Source organism: Pipistrellus kuhlii, unplaced genomic scaffold, assembly GCF_014108245.1.
Source record: "Pipistrellus kuhlii isolate mPipKuh1 unplaced genomic scaffold, mPipKuh1.p scaffold_m20_p_66, whole genome shotgun sequence".
Classification (NCBI taxonomy): domain Eukaryota; kingdom Metazoa; phylum Chordata; class Mammalia; order Chiroptera; family Vespertilionidae; genus Pipistrellus; species Pipistrellus kuhlii.
Window position 1 is genome coordinate 309,209 of NW_023425569.1, and position 21,805 is coordinate 331,013.

General features: G+C 43.3%; 1 protein-coding gene across 8 annotated transcripts in view; it reads left to right on the forward strand.

Annotated features, from left to right (window-relative positions):
- The window catches only part of SAP130 (Sin3A associated protein 130), a 93,844-nt gene that overhangs the window by 26,932 nt on the left and 45,107 nt on the right, over window positions 1-21,805 (forward strand). For all 8 annotated transcript variants that reach the window (XM_036420323.2, XM_036420321.2, XM_045575108.1 and 5 more), the window contains 5 exons: window positions 10,379-10,526; window positions 10,679-10,769; window positions 10,944-11,048; window positions 17,561-17,702; window positions 21,470-21,591. In XM_036420323.2, coding sequence (XP_036276216.1) covers window positions 10,379-10,526; window positions 10,679-10,769; window positions 10,944-11,048; window positions 17,561-17,702; window positions 21,470-21,591 — 608 coding nt within the window. The remainder of the gene's footprint in view (window positions 1-10,378; window positions 10,527-10,678; window positions 10,770-10,943; window positions 11,049-17,560; window positions 17,703-21,469; window positions 21,592-21,805) is intronic.

Consider the following 21,805-nt stretch of genomic DNA (forward strand, 5'->3'; position numbering starts at 1 on the left):
TTCAGGAGAAATGAATCCTAATCCTAATATATAAAAACTCTGGGTCCGTAACGACTAGTAATGACCGCAGGCTCGACCAGATGCCAGGCTAGGGATCTGAGGGAGCTGGAGCTGTAGGCCCCTGGCCGTCCGTGGCAGCGGCTGGGAGGAGGAAACTGTGGGCCCAAATGACCAAAGAACCGGGCCAGCTCTCATGGTGTGGGGGGCGGGGCTGAGGAGCCTCGCAGGGCAGGGGCAGTGAGCATGGCGCTGAGGGGCTGCTGAGGCAGAAAGCGTCATGCAGCATGGGCAGTAGAGCCCGAGGAGCCTCGTGGGGCAGAGCCTGTTAGCGTGGAGGTCATGGGGCTGGGCCCACAGAGGTGGAGGAGTGATGCTGGGCAGCAGACATGGCCCTGATTGCAGCCAGGGCCATGGAACCTGAGCAGTTTAATCGTGTGCAGGGCTACTAGTAGAGTAATAAGGGCTTAGAACCAAACGGAAGAAAATAACGTTTAAATGCAGAATAGTGCCTAGAACTCACCTTTAATATTAGCTCTTATCGCTTACTAGCTGTGTGACATCAAGCAAGCTGCTCAGCTCCCCTCACTTTCAGTCCCCTCTTCAATAAAGTGAGGACACGTTACTTCGCTGGTAATTGACTATGTTGCCTGAGGCACAGAGACACAACGGCCCAACATAAAATAGACTGGGTGTAATCATTTTAACTTTGTTACCTTTAAAAAGTTAATAGATTCAGATGTTATGTTGAAACTCAAAAGTATAAATATGTATGCAATGAATTTAGGGCTAGAGTGGAGTGTCTTCCCCCCCCCCCCCCCCCCCGTTTTATTGATCTATATTTTCTAGTGTATTGAGTTTTTAATAATAAATGGACATTGGATTTTGTCAGATTACTTCAGCATTCATTCATACAACAAGTATTTATTGCATACCAGTCATTGCTCTGGACACTAGAAATACATTAGTAAATTAAACAAACAAAAACCCTAATAATCAGATGATTTTTCTAATTACATAAATGTGATAAATTGCTAGTATCTAACTCCCTTTGAATTCTGGAGATAGAAAATTTAAGCAGGCCATTTTTTATAGACAAAATAGAAAAAAATTTTGAAGTACTATCTCCCAGAAAAGCACCAGGACCAGATTATTTCACTGAATCCTACCAAACTCCCAAAGAGCAGATAAACCAGTGATGGTTAAATTGATTCAAGAGAGAAAAAGAAGGAAAGTTAAAATAAAAATTTAGGTGATAGGTGACTGTTAAATGATTCAATCCTTTCTATCAGTATTTGATTATTTTTGTTGTTTTTCATCACTTAGTGGAATGAAATTGTCTTACTTTCTTTGAGAAGGGCTGATTAGGCATGGAACAGAGTGGGGAATCTCAGAGGGAATGTTTGGGGGGATAGGAAGGTAATCAACCACAAGGACCTTGTTTGCATATAGGCATGACCCATGGACACAGACAATGGGCCTGTGAGCGCCTGGGGCTGGCAAGAGGGGGGGCAAGTGTGGGGGGGGGGGGAAGGGGATATCTACCTAATAAAAGATGCTAATTGCCCATACCTTCATTATACACACCAGCCAATCAGGAGTGAGTATGCAAATTACCCACCTTTGTTGGGTTAATTTGCATATGCAGGAGTGGCCAGGGGCAGAGCCCACCAGGGACATGCATCGTTGCCGTGGTGACGACGCAGGCATTCCGCACCACCCTAGTCACTCAGGGCCTCTGGGCAGCATGGGAAGGCAGAAAGGCTACTCAGGCCAGAAAAAAGACAGTCCTGGAAGCCAGGGCAACAAAGGCCCATTCTTGCACGAATCTTTATTTGTGCATCGGTCCACTAGTATATAATACTTCCAACATTAATTATTTTTTAAAAAAGAAGAAGGGCTTATAGGATCCTGTGGAGTTGGGCAGGAACAGCCACAGCTAATTTGTAGCATGTTTGGGTTCCTGTCCCACCCTGCCTGGAAGGCAAAAGCTGGTTCCAGACTGACATTTGGTATGTGAAATTTTTCTTCAACATCTGCAAGGGGGCCTCACCTGAATTCTAAGCTCAGAGAGAGAAACAACTGACCAGGGATGGAATTTGCAACCTAGGTCAGCCTCTCGCTGGAGGAACCACAGCCAGGGCATGGGCATCCTGTGGACAGCTGCAGATCATTTTGCAACATCCCCAACCACAGCATCACGCTCAAGGGGTAGAGCCTTGCTGAAGTGAGTCCTTGGTGGTCATTGCAGCAGCCATGAATTGACCTGAGAGTCCATCCCTCTCATTGATGTGTCAACAGCAATCAAGGCTCAATACAACAGGAGGGTGTATACAACCCAACTCAGCAGCATTAAAAAAAAAAAAAGTAATGAAGGATAATATACTAACTGAAATAATAAATTACAGGAAATCAACAGTAGAGTAGATGAAGCTGAGAATTAAATTTCGTTCTCTGATTTGGAATATAAGGAAGCCAAAAACATCCAATTAGGACAGCAAAAAGAATCCAATAAAATGAGGATTGTGTAAGGAGCCTCTGGAACAACTCTAAGTGTACCAGTCTGCAGCAGAGGGGGCGGGAAGGAGGAAGAGAGCAGGACGTTGTGAACTTCAGAGGCCTTGCAGAGGGCTGCACCCTGGAGCCGCCTGTCCCCTGCCATGGTGAATCCCACCGTGTTTTGGAAGTCACTGTGGATGGTGAGCCTTGGACTGGGTGGTCTACAAGCTGTTTGCAGTCAAAGTTTCAAAGACAGAAACCTCATGCTCTGAGCACTGAGTAGAAAGGACTTGGTTATAAAGGTTCCTGCTTTGTCAGAATTATTCCAGGGTTTATATGTCAGGCTGGTGATTTCACACACCATAATGGCACAGGCTGCAAGTCCATCTATGAGGAGGAATTATTTGTTAATATATTTTTATTGATTTTAGAGAGAATGGGAGAGGAAAAGGAAGGGAGAGAAACATCACTTATGAGACAGAATCATTGATTGGCTGCCTCCTGCATGCCCCACAAATGGGATTGAGCCCGCAACCTGGGCATGTGCCCTGACTGGGGATCAGATGTGATTTTTCTGGTTCATAGGTAAATGCTCAACCCACTGATCCAAGTTGGCTGGACTGTGGGGAGAAATTTGATGATAAGAATTTCATCCTGGGGGAGGGAGGGAGGGGGCAAAAAAAAAATCATTAAAATATGTAAAAATAAATAAATAAATAAATTAAAAAAAAAATTCCACAAAAAAAAAAAAAAAAAAAAAAAGAATTTCATCCTTTTAATATATTTATAGACTGATTTCAGAGAGGAAGGGGGAGGGAGAGAGAGAGCATACGGGTCCTGGCATCTTGTCCATGGCAAATGCTGGACCTGATATAAATGGGTCCCTGTTTTCATCTGCACTGTACAAGGCAGCTCCCATAAGACCGTCAGCTGGTTTATCAAAATAAAGTTTTCAGGCCAAGAGGGATTGAAAAATATTCAAAGATGAAAAGCAAAAACCTACAACCAAGATTAGTTTACCCAGCAAAACTATCATTTAGAATTGAAGGGTAGATAAAAGAGTTTCCCAGATGAGAAAAAGCTAAAGGTGTTAATCACCACCAAACTAGTATTATAAGAAATGTTAAAGGATCTTATTTGAGAAGATAAGAATATGCACAATAACTTGGCAAAAAATTCTTATCTGTCAACAAATGAATTTTAAAAAATGAAGAAGCAGAACAGAAACAGATTCATAGATAGAACATTTTGACAGTTGCCAGATGAGAGGAGGGGTTAGGGGGATGAGTGAAAAAGGTGTAGGGATTAAGAAGTACAAATTGTTACACAGTGGTCATGGGAATGTAAAGTACAGCTAGAGAGCATTGTTAATATTGTAATAACTGTGGAGTTAGATGGGTACTAGATTTATTCAGGATGGTCACTTAGTATGTTCTAGAATGTCTAATCACTGGGGGGTGCCTAAAACTAATATAATGTATGGCACCTGTAATGGAAAATCAAAAATGGTTCCGCCCCAGCCGGGGTGACTCAGTTGGTTGGGCTTTGTCCTGTGCACTAGAGGTTACAGATTCGGTCTGGTCACTGCTTATGCCCAAGATGAGACTCGATTCCCAGTGGGGTCATGAGTTCCCGGAGGCAGCGCCTCAATGTTTCACTCTCACATGGTGTTTCTCTTTCTTCTCTTAAGTTTCTTCTCTCTCTCAAAATCAATTTAAACTTTTTGAAAAAATTATTTAAATTAAAAATTTTAAGTCTAAAAAAGAAAAGAGCTTGTAGGACTGATGTTTTAATATTAGTTTTCACATGATTAAAATCGTTTCCCCAGGTATCCCATACCTTAGTAGCAGTTTGGCTGGTAAGAAGCCCTGCACGCGGGCTCCACTGCCCATTGGGTAACTCCTGCTCGTCTGAGCGCTTTCTCCTTGTACAGCGTGAGTCAGGCTCGTGGCCTGTCCCTGCTTCCCTAGTTAGAAACCAGGCATTTCTCGAGGTTCCTTGGTTCATGTTAGTGGAAACAGTATTTAGAACCCAAGATCTGGGTGCGAGGGGTACACATTGCTTCTGAGGTATCATAGCGTTAGGCTGTTTTTCTAGACAGAGATAGTCAATACAATAAATACAGGTCTTGATACTGATATTTCCAAATGAGATTTCACAGTACAGGTGTTTTCTTGCTTTCTTAGATTTTGTATTTTTGTCTCTGATACTGAAAACCTTGTCTCCTAAAGACAATGTAACTACTTGGTTTTTTTTATCCATACTAATAAAAAAAGTTTCAGAGTAACAAATCAGAGTTCCAAGTCCATTTGTCATAAATGAACCCCTTATTTTCTGTAGATTTCTACTAATAGTAAGACTACTGAGTAAAATTTGAGATGTCTTTATATTCTTGCCTTCAGACGAGATCCCATAAGCAGAGTGGGAATGTGTTAAAGGTCACTTGAAGTGATTCTTTTCCCTGTAGGACATGAAACAACACTTCCTTTTTCCTAATTCATGTTCACATGTTTCCAAAATATAAACTTAAAAAAAGTCACTCTTGCCGAAACCGGTTTGGCTCAGTGGATAGAGCATCGGCCTGCAGACTGGAAGGTCTCAGGTTCAATTCCGGTCAAGGGCATGTACCTTGGTTGTGGGGATGTGCAAGAGGCAACTAACTCATCGATGATTCTCTCTCATCGATGTTTCTAACTCTCTATCCCTCTTTCTTCCTCTCTGTAAAAAATCAATAAGATATATTTTTTTTAAAAAGAAAGAAAAAGAAAAAAGTTACTCTTTTCTCCATCCCATAAATACCACTTTCCCATGTTCCTATCCCTTTGCTCTTTAAGGTAACCTGGTAATATTTTTATTGTCTTTCCAGTCTATGTTTACATAATTTACATAATATATAGTTGTGATTATTTGTTTAAATTGGATTTTAATTTTTGGATTTGCTTTGTGAACTCTTTCAAACATAGAAGGTATGGATTTGGTTCAAAAACCAAAGCTAATGTAAAGATGGAACTGGAGGACCCACCCCCTCCCAAGTCACCACGCTTTTGGAGGCTGCCTGTCATCTGATTTGTCCTCCCAGAGGTTTCTTCCACACGCATGCGTGTATACACAGATAAACACACACGTGTTCCTTTGTCCGATACTTTCTCACAGGACATGCAGCATGCTATATTTATACATACTGTTTCTTACTTGCCTTTTTCTCTTAAGAGTCTACAGTGAACCCTTGATTTTGTGGACCTCAATCGAACATACTTCAGATTTAACAGACAAAATTTCCAGTCCATATGTCTTATGTGAGAATTAACACTCTTTTAACTTAAAATGCTTTTAACCAAGATTAACAGGTTATTGTCTATTTGATTATTTTTAACAAATTTTGGTGAGTAGGCCTTATGCTGGAAGAAACACTAGAAATTTCACAAACATAAGTAAATATTGCAAATCTACAACTATAGTCTACATATTTAAATCCAAGAGTCTCTGCTCATAAACAGTGTTCAGCAAATGATTAGAACATGACCAATAATGGCTTCTATTGTCATGTGGCATGACAGCAGCAGTGTGCCGGCTGGCCCATGTTCCCACGTGTGCTAGGCCACACACCAGCCTGTGCATCTGTGTACGCAGTGACTGGTGAACACTCATTTACTAGGCCTACTCAGATTAAAGTTAAAATTACAGTAACACATAGGAAACTTCTGTGAAATTAAACTTTCATACATACTTACTAATAATTATAATTACACCAATGTGTCACATTATGTAAAAACAGGTAAACTAATTTTTAACATGCATTCATTAAACCTATTTTATTATGTAACGGACTTTTGGCTTTAACAGACACTCCCTCGATTATTCCCTTACATTGAGGTTTTACTGTCTTCTGTAGGAAGACACATCTTACTCATTCTCTTTGTCCCCTTTTAGGGTGAAGTGACAGACTGTACCATATGCGGTTGCATATTTGTAATGGTGTAAGTGGTAGTACTAGGTCAGAGAATAAATGCCTCAAGTTTCTCACCTAAAATATGGCAATAATATTACTATTTCAAAGATCATTTTGAGGAGTAACTATTTACTGTAGGTAAAGCACATAAAATATATCTAGTGTGTAGTGTGCATTATATATACAGGATGGGCACAAGTAGGTTTACATTTGTTAATGTGGAAATCTTCCTCCTATATAATAAAGTTAATATGCAAATGGTCATCACACTATAATGGCTCAGACACTTAACACTGGGGAGAGAGGATTGGGGACCAGCCAGGCTGTAGCTTGAGAGAAGGATAAGCTGCCCACCCACGGTCCTTACAGCTGCGGCTGGTCCGGGTGCCAGGTGCCTGCGACCAGCCGAAGGAGGGAATCCTGCGTCCCGGGTGAAGGGCGAGGCAGAGGCGGTTAGGCACAATCAGGCAGGCAGGGAGGCATACGTGGTTAGGGACAATCAGACAGGCAGGCAGAGAGATTAGGGATGATCAGGCAGCCAGGAAGAGGGGTTAGGGGTGATCAGGCAGGCAGGCAGGAGAGTGGTTAGGAGCCAGTGGTCCCAGATTGTGAGAGACAGTGGGACATCCCCCAAGGGGTTCCCGATTGAAGAGGGTGCAGGCTGGGCTGAGGGGACCCTTCTCCCCCCGTGCATGAATTTTGTGCACGGGGCCTCTAGTGATACAATACTCAGTAATATACAAGAATAAATTTGTGTTTCATGTACTCACAATTGTAACCCTACTTTGCCCCTATCCTATGTAAGTATTCATTGGGGGATATATCTATGTATAAGCTGGACCTCTTAAAATACGAATGTCTTTACGTTTGAATTAAGGAGACCCTTTCCAAGCGATTCTAATCACATTGTTCTTTGTTTATAGGATGTCCAAAATTGTTTCCGTAATTAGGTTCATTTATCCTAAAACGTGTCATATTTTTCATTATGTGTGCACGAATCTCTGCTTCTCATTGGAAGTGCTGGGCATGCCTGGCTTCCATGGCGCTGCGTGGTGCCTGCACCGTCAGCTCCAGGCATGTGCCTCCTCCTCGGTGAGCTCCAGCAGTGTCCACAGCTGCAGGTGTGCCCAGGCTTCCCGCTTCCCTTGGAGCTAGGATGATACCTTTAGTTCTCTTTCTGCGGGGAGAAAGCTGTCCTTTGTAAAGTTGATTCCCCGGTAGCTCTCTAGGTCTGATTTTATTGATTTCAGAGAGGAAGGAAGAGGGAGTGAGAGAGAGAAACATCAGTGATGGGAGAGAATCATGGATCAGCTGCCTCCTGCACGCCTCTCACGGGATCTAGACCACAACCTGGGCCTGTGCCCTGACTGAGAATTGAGCCATGGCCTCCTGGTTTATAAGTCAGTGCTCAACCACTGAGCCATGCCAGCCATCTAGGTTTGATTTTAAAGCATTTTGAGACGGAATCCTTATGATAAAAACCATTGCTTAGTTTGGACACATGAAATCTTAGTAACCATTGCATTGAATTTCATATTCTAGAAGGATACTATCCTAAGAGTCACATCTTCACCCTTACAGCTCAACTTAACCCATTTTCTTTTCTGCTTTATATTCACACCAGAGGCCCATTGCACCAAGAGATTTGTACAATAGGCCTTCCTTCCCTTGGCTTCCAGCACTGATTTTCCGCTGGCACCTGGGAGCCAGGCCTTCGCTCCGGCCAGAGTCTGCCGCCTTTGCTGCAGGCACCGGCCAGTCTACCTTCTTCGTCTTCACTGCAGACTCCGGAGTATGCAATCTTCATCTTCGCTGTGGCCAGAGTGCTGCTCCTGTAGATCCCTTCACCCCTGCCCTCCCTCTCATAGCAAGCGCCCTGCTCTGCCCAGCCACTCCGTGCCCAGAGCAGCTGGGCGGTGGCAATCTTTCTCTTTATAATTTGCATATTCCCTCCTGACTGGCTGGTGGTAATAGGAGAGTGATGGTTACTTTGCATGTTTCTCTTTTATTAGTGTAGATGGTTCCAAAATATAAAAGGATAGGAAAGTATACAATAAAGAGTATTGCAATTGGTGACAGTGAGAGCTTTATATGTGTTGCATATGCGTGAGTCAACTTAGCCCTTTATAGATGTAGAATAAACTTGCTTCATTAGACCTGCTTTCTGATGTAGCTAAACTTTTACCAGCCCAGTGAAGCACCCCAACGTCTCTTTCAGGTAATTGTAAGCAGCACAGTAGTTAATGTCAACAGGAAGCAGATTATTATTGTAGATCGTGCAGGGAGAACAAAGGGTGAAATATTAACTGCAGCGGTGTTCGACTATATTCTGTGCAGTGAGAAAACCTGAGTCATTTTCAAGGTCCACCATTTCTTACTTCTTTTCAGTGAAGTTTCTAAGCTTTCTAAGTATCTGCTTTCTGGCTAATGAAAATGGGATTCCACCAAGTCTCCTATCTATCTACCCCAGGACTTCTGTGAGGATCAGATGAGATGAGGCACGGAAAACGCTTCACAGGCATTTGGTTACAGCATGAAATGTTTCCACCTGGCTATGAAGCGAGTCGTGCTCCTGGGCTGAAGAAACTGCAAGGAGGCTAGTCGCTAGGGAGAGGAAGCCGGGTGTTGCAGTGTAATGTTATTACCTGGTGCCCACAGACACCGCATTTTGTGCGTCTCGGCAGCATAGGCTGCGATTTGGGGAAGTGTCACTCTGGGGTGGTGACAGGGCCTGTGTCCGACTTAGAGGAAGCCAAGTGTTGCTTTGTCAGCGCCAGGTCTGCATTACCATTTCTGTAGACGGCAAGTACGCGTTTTGGCAGTTCCTGCGTTGAGCATCTGCCCATGGTGTTCAGTGCACACCATAGCAACCAGTCGGACAGGTGGAGGGATGCAGTATATTAGCCTTTCATATATATATAGATTAGGGGTGTCGAACTCAATCAGAGAAGGGGCCAAAATCTAAAATCCAGCCTAAATCGCGGGCCGAATGGTTTACTGAACAGTCATAAGCTGTCATTGTGATGGAAACGCAGCGGAGTGCAGTGATGACAGCGCGGTGCGGGCCACATTGCAAGGCCTGGCGGGACGGATTTGGCCCATGGGCCTTGTATTTGACACATGTGATATAGATGCTTCCTTGAGATTGTCAGGGAGCTTTGATGAACTATATGGAGGGTGCTGAGAATAACTAGGTTTAACTTCTTCAGTTCATGGTACATGTTGATTGTTTTTTAAATGGTGCTCACAATTTCAGAAGAGAAACTTGATGGGCCTTTTACTTAACTAGTTCGACAGTGGACCTCACAGACTTCTGAAAAAAATACAACTCTCCCTGGCCAGTGGTTCAGTGGTTAGAGCATTGGCCCAATGTCCAAAAGGTCATGAGTTTGATTCCCTGTCAAGAGTGCACACCTGGGTTGCAGGTTCAATCCCAAGCCCTGGTCGTGACACATGTGGGGGGTTAACAGTCCATGTGTCTCTTGGGTTGATGTTTCTCTCTCTTCCTCTCTTTCTCTCCCTCTCCTTCCTCCCCTTTTCTTTCCACTCTAAAAATCAAGGGAGAAAAACTTAGCCTTGGCTTTCAGCTTTAATGGGTTTGGCTCAGTGGATAGAGCGTCGGCCTGCGGACTGAAAGGTCCCAGGTTTGATTCCGGTCAAGGGCATGTACCTTGGTTGCGGGCACAGCCCCAGTGGGGGGCATGCAGGAGGCAGCTGGTCGATGCCTATCTCTCATCATTGTTTCTAACTGTCTATCCTCTCCCTTCCTCTCTGTGAAAAATCAAAATATATTTTAAAAAAAAAATAGCCTCCAGTGTGGATTAACAACAAACTACCTCTCTGTGACGATGGCTAGTCCCAGGGAGTCGATGGCGTTGGTGCCTGTGCTGTGTCTGCAGAGAAGTTACAAGTCACGTCTGTCTGTCCTTCCAGTCGGCCAGCTTTGTCTATCCAGCACCCACCGTCTGCGGCCATCAGCATTCAGCGCCCTCCCCAGTCACGGGACGCAGCAGCAAGAATAACACTGCCCTCGCACCCTGCACTGGGGACACCAAAGCAGCAGCTTCACACCATGGCGCAGGTAAGCCAGGGGCGGGCCGGCTGTGTGCTGCTGCTGTGGTTCAGTTAGAAAGGCAGAAGTCCGATGCATGTGCAATCCTGAAGGCCGTGGTTGCTTCCTAACTGGACGGAGTGGCAGATGCTTGTCTATAACTGTTCTGGGTCTCCCCACAGAAAACGATCTTCAGCACGGGCACCCCAGTGGCTGCGGCAACAGTGGCACCTATTTTGGCAACCAACACCATCTCTTCAGCAACCACAGCCGGTGAGTCAGCAGCCCTGCTCCTGCTTTCTGCCCGGTTCCTTTCACCCCTCCGCTAAAAGAGTAGGCCATGAAAACTATCTTAACTTCTCCCAAGAGCTTGTCTTGGGTTTGTGAGAATCTGCAATGTGTTCAGAGGCAATTGTTGAAGAATTTTCCTTTTTTCTCCCTTTTTAGGATCTGTGTCACACACACAAGCCTCCACGAGTACAATTGTTACCATGACAATGCCCTCCCATTCATCCCATGCCACCGCTGTTACCACCTCCAACATCCCAGTTGGTAAGTGTGGTACACCCGTCAGACAGAAGCTAAACGGGGATTGTTCAGCCTCTCTGATGAGCTCTTATAGATGGAAAGTATTGATTTTTTTAGCTGTTGAGTTTCAAAGTAGCAGTGAATTTAGCTTTTCACAATATTTGTTGTACAGGTTTGGCATGACGGTAGAGAGAAAGGATAATAATCTTTGAGAGCTCAAAGTAAACTTTAACTCGACTTTTAACTGTCTTAAGAATCAAACTTCACTCTCTTTATGTGTAGCTTTTAAAGAAATAGATTAACTTTACTGACAGAGAAACAATAGGGAAAGCAAGCGAGAAGCAAAGATGTGGAATGAGGAGAAGTGATGGATTGTTCAGGAAAAATCTTTGGTTGACAGTAGTGGGAAGAGAGCTAAACATAGGTTTTCCTTGAAGTGCTGCCTTGAAGTGAACACTTCATAACTGCCTTAAAGTTCCTTCTAGTCTTCACTATCCCCGCTTTTACATAGTGCATACTTTGAATGTTTAAAAAACCTTTGGAAGGTTCTGGCAGCACACTTGAGTCACTAGGAGCAGGGCCTGGCAAACGTCCCCTATGATAGGCCATCTGGTAGATGCAGGCAATTCAGGCCTCCCAGGTCTCTGCCCAGCTGCTTGCCAGTGGCCAGTGTGAACAGGGGCGTGCCCATGTTCCAGGGAGACATTCTGGACACAGAAACTTGAATTTCATATCATTTTAAGTGTCACAAAATGCTCCTCTCCCCTCAACCACTTCAATCGCAGGCCTTGCTTAGCTCCCAGGCCTCACGGCAGCGGGCAGCAGGCAGCATTTGGCTCTCGGGGCACAGGCTGCCAGCCTCGATCCTAGGACCGCTGTCCCTCTCACGGCCTCGCAGACAGACTGCGGGGTAGCGGCTGCTCTCACGCATCCTCTGGCCGCCGGCTTTGGCTCTGGTGTTAGCTCAGCGTCGGGCCGCGTGATGAGCGTGCCCTCACACCCAAAGTAAGGCTGTGTCTGACCGCTGGCATGCTGACGTGCTGAGCACGAGGCCTTGGGGTCTAATGGCCAGACCAGAGGGGTCCTGCGCCCATGTGCTCCTCCAGCCTGGCTGCTCTTCTCCCTGCTTGCGTTTTGCAGATGCGAGACAGACTGCAGCTGCACGGCCCTCTTACCAAACTTTGAGGACACTTTTCAAATAATGGTAACCCAGATAACGGGGCTGTGCCCACCCTAAATTGGTACTATGCACCCGCAAAGACAGGTAGCTGAGAAGACAGTGCTGCTGGCTCTTTCTCCTGTCACTGCTCGCTCAGCCTCCACCACACTTCTCTCATGGCCCTTCGGAGCTCACTTCTCTTCTGTGAAAGGAAGTTTGTTGTGTGTGTCTGGTTTCAGCAGTAATGCACTGTGTTTTTTGTTTGTTTGTTTGTTTTTAATATATTTTATTGATTTTTTTTTTTTACAGAGAGGAAGAGAGAAGGAGAGAAAGTTAGAAACATCAATGAGAGAGAATCATCGATCAGCTGCCTCTTGGTACATGCAACCAAGGTACATGCCCTTGACTGGAATCGAATGCTCTATCCCCTGAGCCAAACCGGTTTCGTCAGTAATGCACTGTTATTGAAAAGATCATTGAGCCGAAACCAGTTTGGCTCAGTGGATAGGGCATCGGCCTGTGGACTGGAAGGTCCCAGGTTCAATTTCAGTCAAGGGCATGTGCTTTGGTTGCAGGCACGTCCCTAGTGGGAGGTGTGCAGGAGGTAGCTGATCGATGTTTCTGACTCAATCTTGATAATTCATTATTGTCGTGACAAACCAACGTCTGGCTATACTTGCCATTGTCGGCAGTTATCCTCAGCTGTAACATCAGAGCCCAGCCCATTCTTTTCATGTTTACAGTCCAGACTCTCATGAGGGAATCTGCAGCTGTGAAGAAAATCAGACCAGTGAAGAGGAGGCAGTGTATCCTATAGGGCCTCTTTGGTTTTCTCTTGATCCCTCTGAAAAATTATTTCGAGATTAGTTCTTGTTAATGTCACGTATCTTCTTAAGAGATCACAGTGGAAGTCACCTCACTAAATGTACCAGAATGGTTTGGTACCTCAGTGGTTAGAGCACTGTCCCAATATACCAATGTTGCAGGTTCGATCCCTGGTCATAGCATCTATATGAACCAACCAATGAATGCCCGAATAAGTGGAACAACAAAATCTATTTATCTTTCTCTCTTTCTCCCTTCTTCCCTCCCTTTCTTCTTCCTCCCTCCCTCCCTTTCTCTCTCCCTCAAATCAATAAATAAAAATTTCAAGTAAAAGTACAAGAAGATAGAACTGTGTTTATATCTTCTTCCTCCCTCCCTTTCTCTCTCTCTCAAATCAATAAATAAAAACTTTCATTAAAAGTACCAGGAGATAGAACTGTGTTCATACATTTTTGCTTAAACTAGCAACTTTATTCCTGTCCTAAGTTAATACAGTAACTTAGTACTGTATTCTATATCTCCTTAGCTCATTTATTTTTGAATTTTAACCATTTACTGAATCTAGATATGAAAATCATTTGACAGAAATATCTAAACATTTAACATCTGCCACCTTAATGTGATTGGTTTCATCTAAGTTCAGTTAGGTTTTTGCTCTAGTTTTGTTTTCTTATTTTATACAATAGTAACCCAAATACTTTTTTGTTACATCATAATAGGATGCCTGTACAAAGGTTGAGAAGGAAAACTTGGCATTAAACTTAGAGCATTGATCTTCAAGTTTAGGTCTTGAGGATATATTAAATCACTTAAGTGGTTTTTTTCCAGGTGAGACTGAATATTGAATTCAGCCATTGTTACTAGTAAGAATATATTGGGTCAGAAATAAAAATGATTAACAATGAACGTTGAGTTTTCTCCTCTAATGAACGCTTATCTCCAGTAGATGACCATCTGTTTTCTCCTCTGGCCCACACATGCCCATGTCTTAGAACATACAAAGCCGAGTTAGTCACAGCATTTAGACAACGAAATTACCTTTGGATGTAGTAGCCTTAAAGCCAAGTTATAGTTTCTGCATTATATTTTTCCTTAAATTTTATGTAGTAATAGAGAATGTGGCTTTTTTAATTAGAAAAAAGTAAAGATTTAAAATTTGGAATGTGTTTACTGGTAGGAACCACTGTTTAGTTATCCTACAAATGACAGCTGCATTCTTTGGAAGGATTATTTTTTCTGCCTTTTATGGGAAGAGTGAAAAACAAGGCTTAGTTGCTTTCCACTCAATACTCTACTTCTTACTGCTGGCGAATGTGCCATGCCAGCTCCTCCCTATGAGCCAACAGATGCCATCATCAGTGTTCCAGTGGGCCACCCAAGGGCATCCTCTAGGAACTTCTCCAGCTACCTCCCAGAAACTCCTGGGCCTCATGGTGGTTGTGCTGCTCTCCTTTGGTGTTCGATGTGTTGCACTCTGGGTAATGGGGGGCATCATCTTAGTCTCTAGTGGTTCTGTGCTGTCACTGATGTAACAGGTCTTCACACAGATAAAACTTTTGTCCTTCTGTCGGGTAGGGAACGCCCCGCCCGGGGACCATAAAAAGCCACACCAAGGCATTATGGGGTGAGTTAATGTTTGACCAAATATAGCTAATTTTTAAATTATATTTTTATTGATTTCAGAGAAAGAAGGAGGGGGGAAGAGAGAGAGAGAGAGAAACACGATCAGCTACCTCCTGCACTTCCCTCCCCCACTGGGGATCAAATGATGACCTCCTAGTTCATAGGTCAATGCTCAACCCCTGAGCCACACCAGCCAGCCTAGCAGGCTAAATTTGTATATTAAAAAATCAATTATATATATATGTATGTATGTATGTATATGTATAATTGATTTTTTTACAGAAAGGAAGAGAGAGGGATAGAGAGTTAGAAACATCGATGAGAGAGAAACATTGATCAGCTACCTCCTGCACACCTCCTATTGGGGATGTACCCGCAACCAAGGTACATGCTCTTGACCGGCATCGAACGTGAGACCTTTCAGTCCAAAGGCTGATGCTCAATCTACCGAGCCAAACCATTTAGGGCTAACTATTTATTTATTTATTTATTTATTTTTAGAAAAAATTTTTTTAAATAATTTTATTTTTTTAACATATTTCATTTATTTTTTTAAAACATTTTAAGAGTTTATTTTTTTACTTTATTTTTTTAATAAATCCTTATTGTTCATATTATTACAAATGTTCCTTATTTTTTTTCTCCCTCCATTGCTCCCCTCCACTAGGTTCCCACCCCACCCTCTGCCCTTTCACCACCCCCCATTGTCCTCATCCATAGATGCACAGTTTGTGTTCAGTCTCTATCCACACATCCCACTCCCCTTTCCCCCGAGAATCATCAATTCACTCCCCTTCCATACCTCTGATTCTATTATATTCACCAGTTAATATTGTTCATCAGATTTTTTTTAATTCCTTTGGTTTTTAGATTCACTTGTTGAATTTATTGTTCATAATTTTTTAAATATATTTTATTGATTTTTTACAGAGAGGAGGAGAGAGGGATAGAGAGCTAGAAACGTCGATGAGAGAGAAACATCGACCAGCTGCCTCTTGCACACCCCCTACCAGGGATGTGCCAGCAACCAAAGTACATGCCCTTGACCGGAATCGAACCCGGGACCTTTCAGTCCGCAGACCGACGCTCTACCACTGAGCCAAACCGGTTTCGGCTATTGTTCATAATTTTTATCTTTATTTTTTTTTCTCTTCCAAAAGAACCCCCTTCAGCAATTCATATAATTCTGGTTTGGGGGTAATGAACTTCTTAAGCTTTTTTTTATTTGTGAAGCTCTTTATCTGACCTTCGATTCTGAGTGATAGCTTCGGCCGGACAATGTATTCTTTATTTCTTGTTGATCCCTTATATTTCTAGTTGATCCCTTTTCATATCCTCATAGGTCTTGTTTATTTTATCAGCTTTTCTTTGCAAATTTCGAGGCATAGAGTTAACAGATAGGTGTCTCAAGAACCATAAAGTATGTCCCAGTTCACCTACACCTTCGAATCAAAATTTGATTGCAAATTGTAGAGGAAAGCAAATTTTGAGCCTGATATTAATTTGAAAACTCTGCTTTTCATTTTGACTTTGCTGTAAGGTATTAGGTAAAGTCATAGGATATTAAAAATTAAATGATTATCTAGAGAAGGCCTAAGAGATGATGAAGCTGGGACTTAGAAATTAAGATGATAGTCTACGGCCATACCACCCTGAACGCGCCTGATCTCGTCTGATCTCGGAAGCTAAGCAGGGTCAGGCCTGGTTAGTACTTGGATGGGAGAAATTAAGATGATATACTCAGTAGTAATTAGCCACATTGCTACTTCCTTATGGACCCAGTTAAGGAGTAGAATCTAAGGACTTTGTCATTCCTATATTTACATTTTCATTTGTTTCTGCTTTGTTTTTTAATCAAAAGTTTTCTCCTTCTCAAAAAAAGGATCTCAAGTCAGGGAATGAGGCCTGGTTGCTAATATTTTTGTTAAAGGAGTAATGCTGAACCCTGTTTTGATAGGGTGAAAATATTATATAAGTGGACTAGTTTACCATTGCCTGAATTTTTGCATGGGTCAGGTCCTTCTGCCTGGCTGGCGATCAGGGCCATCTTGTCCAGTCCCAATTGGGGCCAGCTGGCCAGGGGGAGAAATTGTGGGAGGTTGCCTGGCCATAGGAGTTGGCTGTGAGAGCATGCTGGCCACCAGGGCACAGCTCCTGCATTGAGTGTCTGCCCTCTGCTGGTCAGTGCACATCATAGCTACCATCTGGTTGATCAGTTGTAACAGTTGCTTAGGCTTTTATATATATGACTAGAGGCCCCATGCATAAAATTTGTACATTGGGGGGGGATCTCTCAGCCCGGCCTATACCCTCTCACAATCGTGGACCCCTCGGGAGATACAGTCGGACATCCCTCTCTCAATTTTGGACTGCTGGCCTACCTGCCTCATCTCCCTTAAGCACTCGCCTGCCTGCCTGATCGCCCCTAACCGTCTCTGCCTTGGCCCCCACTGCCACAGCTTTGTCTGGAAGGTCATTCGGCTGTCCGGTCTAATTAGCATATTATGCTTTTATTATTATAGATTACATTGAAATAATTTTATTGAACCTTGTGTACTCATCTTTCATTTTTTATTTTGATTAAAACTAAAAATCCAGCCCTAACTGGTTTGTCTCAGAGGATAGAATATTGGCCTGCAGACTCAAGGGTCCCAGGTTCGATTGCGGTCAAGGACATGTACTTTGATTTCAGGCACATACCCAGTGGGGAGTGTGCAGGAGGCAGCTGATTGATATTTCTCTCTCATCCATGTTTCTAACTCTATTCATCTCCCTTCCTCTCTGTAAAAAAATCAATAAGATGTATTTTAAAAAGAACAACTAAAAATCTAGACTTATTATTATTTGCATTAAGATTTTATTACAAGAATGATTTGGCTTGACAGTGAAAGCATACGAGCAATAATGTCATTGGTTTTCCTTTCTGTAGCTAAGGTGGTGCCTCAGCAGATCACACACACTTCTCCTAGGATCCAGCCTGATTACCCAACGGAGAGGAGCAGCCTGATTCCTATTTCAGGACATCGGGCCTCTCCGAATCCTGTGGCCATGGAGACTCGAAGTGACAACAGGTGGGAGACAGCCTGCCATTTACACTGCTTAGTGTGTCACTAATTGTTTTGATTTTCAATAATATAAAATGTTCCACAAATAAGGCATTTATACTGAGTGGCCAGATTATTATGACCTCTGAATGTATAATAATTTGGCCACTCACTGTACTTCTCTTGAGTACCCCATTTATTTGATACCATAGATACTATAAATGGTGCACCTGATCAGTTTTCCCCTTTGCTCAAGGCCAATAGGTGGTTGATCTCCAACAAAAGTTTAGAATGCTTTTGGTACCCATTTGAGATACAAATAGGTACAAAGCATTTTGGTGAGTGGCCAGATTATTTTGTGTTCAGAGATCATAATAATCTGGCCACTCAGTGTACGTACTTATTTTTAAACTAGAGGCCTAGTACACAGAGTCATGCACCAGTAGGGTCATTGTGTTATTTCTCTTGCAGTTTTAAGAAAATGTCTATATTCAACCATTCTCCTTTTGATGGGTATTCTCTTAGGATCCATTGTTTTGTTTTCTATGTTTCTATGTATGATTTATTTTGAGAGTTAAGGTTGCTGACCCTAAATATTTCCATTTTCATCTCTGAAGAACAAAGGCATTGTTATTTAATCTTGAAAGTATATTTACCCCTGGAGCAATTTTTTAGCTTTCTGCCCTCTTTCATGCATTGAAATTTTTTAAAGATATGGATAGACCAGTTTTTGTAGAATATTCAATATGGGCTTGTCAGATTGTTTCCTCATAGTTAAATTCAAGCTATGCATTTTTGGAGTGAATACCATTGTTTGATATGTTCTTCTCACTACTATTACATCAGAGAGCTCATGCTCTTTCTTTGTCGTATTAGTTACTTAGAGAAGATGTGATGTTTGCCAGATTTTCTTACTATAAAGTAGTGTTTTTCTTCTTTATAACTATTCTATGTGGAAATACTTTGAGGCTATTAATATCCTTTCCCCCAGTACACTTTCACAAAGTAGTTTGTTTACTGATGATTCTTGGCTGAATCAGTTGAGGGTTGTTGCAATATGATGGTTGCAAAATAGTGACTCTTTCTAACTATTGTTGCTTTCACATTTATCAGTTGACATTCTGATATATAGATATTTTCTCATTTCCCCCCATTTATATTTTTGTGTATTTCATTTTTTTTAGAATCAGCATAGGCTCATAGATTTGGTTTTATTCATTACTACAGGCTCAATACTATCTATTTTGATGCTCAAATTGTCTCTGGCTTGGTTCATGGGAGCCCCTTCGGACTAGTTCCTGTGGTTTTGCCATGTCCTAGTCATTCCAGCCCTTGCCACAATATGATTCCCCAGGCCCCTCCTAAACTTTGTCAGCATCTTGGAGTCCACCATTTCTCCAAGGAGCCTGATTCCTTTCATTTCATCATTTAGAAACCAGGCATTAGCTGTTTGTTGGCGTTTTCTCTAGGCTTTTTCAGACAAAAGTAAGAAGTATGTAACACTTTACAAATTCTTTACTTAGCACATGGTTATACCTCTAATTCCCCCCGGTCCCCGCCCCCATTGCATACTTGCATAGGAAGTCACTTCAGCAGCTAGTCACTTTTTAAAAATTTTAATATATTTTATTGATTTTCAGCAGAGAGGAAGGGAGAGGGAGAGAGAGCCAGAAACGTCAATGAGAAAGAAACATCAATCAGGTGCCTCCTGCACACACCACACTGGGGATGTGCCCACAACCATTTGACCAGAATTGAACCTGGGACCCTTGAGTCTGCAGGCCAACATTCTATCCTCTGAGACAGACCAGTTAGGGCTGGGTTTTTAGTTTTAAACTGCCAGGGCAGCATCTGGTCACTTTTAAATTGTCCTGACCTATAATGGTACATAGGAAGGCTCGTAGCTTTTTCTGTGTCCCGTGTCCATCCTTTCAGCTGAGCATGACTGTTAGCTCTGAAAGGTTGTAAGTTCTTTTGGATTTCTTACATAAATGTTTATTTCATCTACAAATAAGGGCAGATTTTTGAGGGATTAGGGAGTTTTTTTCATTTCTATTTTATATACTTAGGTTTTTCTTGTTGGCTAAGCTTCCTATGTGATGTTGAATATAACAGAAATAGTGAGCATCCTCGTCTTGTTCCTGACCTAAATGGCAAGTCTTTGAAATTTCATAATCAATTTTTGTAGATATTGTTTTTAGTTTGAGGAACAAAGTTTTGTTTCTGTCCTGCTTTCTTAGACATTGAGTATTGAATGATAATTTAATAGCATTTTTATATCTTTTGCAAAGTTTCCAATGATTCTTTTACATTTTTAATGATTTAAAACATAAATAGAAATTCTGATATTGAGTCATTCCTACTTTCCTGTGGTAAAGCTTATTTGATAACGATGTATTTAATTTTATATAGTAACTAGTGACCCAGTGCACGGATTCCTGCACATTGAAAGGAAATTAATTAGAAGGTGGCCAGCAGGGCGGTACTGGGCAAGACAGGCCAGACACACCCAGGAGCCAACCTCCCACGGTCCTTCCAGCAGGTGGGATCCCTCAGCCTGGCCTGCGGGGATTGGGCTGAAACCAGCTCTCTACATCCACTAAGGGGTCCCCAAGTACGAGAGGGCACTCTGCAAAGTTGCTGTTGTACAGGGTGTGGAACGCAAATGCAAGTGAGCAGTAAACCAGATTCGGGCGACAGGGCCCCCACAACAAAATAACCCACAGCCGAATGGTGGAATCACCTGGCCTCGCAAGGAATCGGGCTCCCTCTTCTCTGGTTCCGGGGTGCTTCACTGCCGCTGCCAAATCACTGCATCTTGGCAGTGTATGCATTGAGCATCTGCCCCCCCGGTGGTCACTACATGTCATAGCTACCAATCAGATGGACACTTGGCCACTAGAGGCCCAGTGCACAAAATTCATGCACCTAGGGATGGGGGTGTCTCAGCCCAGCCTGCATCCTCTCCGATCTGGGACATCCCTCACAATTTGGGACTGCTGGCTCCTAACCACTTACCTGCCTGCCAACCTGATAACCCCCTAACCATTCCCCTGCCACCCTGATCAACGCCTAACTGCTCCCCTGCTGGCCAAATTGCTCCCAGCTACCCTCCCCGCTGGCCCAGTTACCCCCAACTGCCCTCCCCTGCTGGCCTGGTCGCCCCAAACTACCCTCCTCTGCTGGCCTGATTGCCCACAACTACCCTCCCCTGCCAGCTATCTTGTGGTGGCTATCTTTGATCACATGGGGGTGGCCATCTTGTGTAAGGTGGGAGGGTCAATTTGTATATTACCTCTTTATTATATAGAACTAGAGGCCCAGTGCCCGAAATTCATGCACTCAGGGTACACTTAGCCTGGCCTGCACCCTCTCACAGTCTGGGAGCCCTCAGGAGATGTTTGAATGCTCTCTCCCCAATCTGGGCCTATCAGAGGGGCCAGCCGGCAAGGGGGAAGAACCTTGGGTGTTGCCTGGCCCCCTGATCAGGGCCAGTGAGGGGGCCAGCTGGCCGGGAGGAATAGCCGTGGGAGGTTGGCCCCAGCCAGCCCGGCCCCAAACAAGAGTGGGGCCTGACATCAGCCAGGCCTAGGGAGTGAACCATGCTTGAGTTTGTGCACCGGGCCTCCAGTGTACAGACATTACTCTGTGATCTCTTTCCTTTGATCTGATTGTGAGAGCCCAGTGGGGTGTTGCTATGGCAGTGGGAGTGTGAAGAAGGTTGAGGGACAGGGTCATTTGAAGGTAAGTCAATAGACCGCTTTAGCTCATTATTATTTGTGTTCCATCCATAGACCGTCTGTTCCAGTCCAGTTCCAGTACTTTTTGCCAACATACCCACCTTCTGCATACCCTCTGACGGCACACACATATACCCCAATCACCAGTTCTGTGTCCACCATCCGACAGTATCCAGGTATGATTTCCACTGTGAAGATGACTTAACATTTTCATTTTTTCAAGCAGTGAGATAAAAATTGATCACTGAGTATTTTGTATGGGTTTAACTACTCCAGCTTCTACGTTCAACTTCATTTCAACTACGTTCACATAACATGTGAAGCTTTAATGTTTTAAATTACCATCTCTTTCTTCTTTAAAAAGTTGTTAGTATTGTTAGTGATATTTGC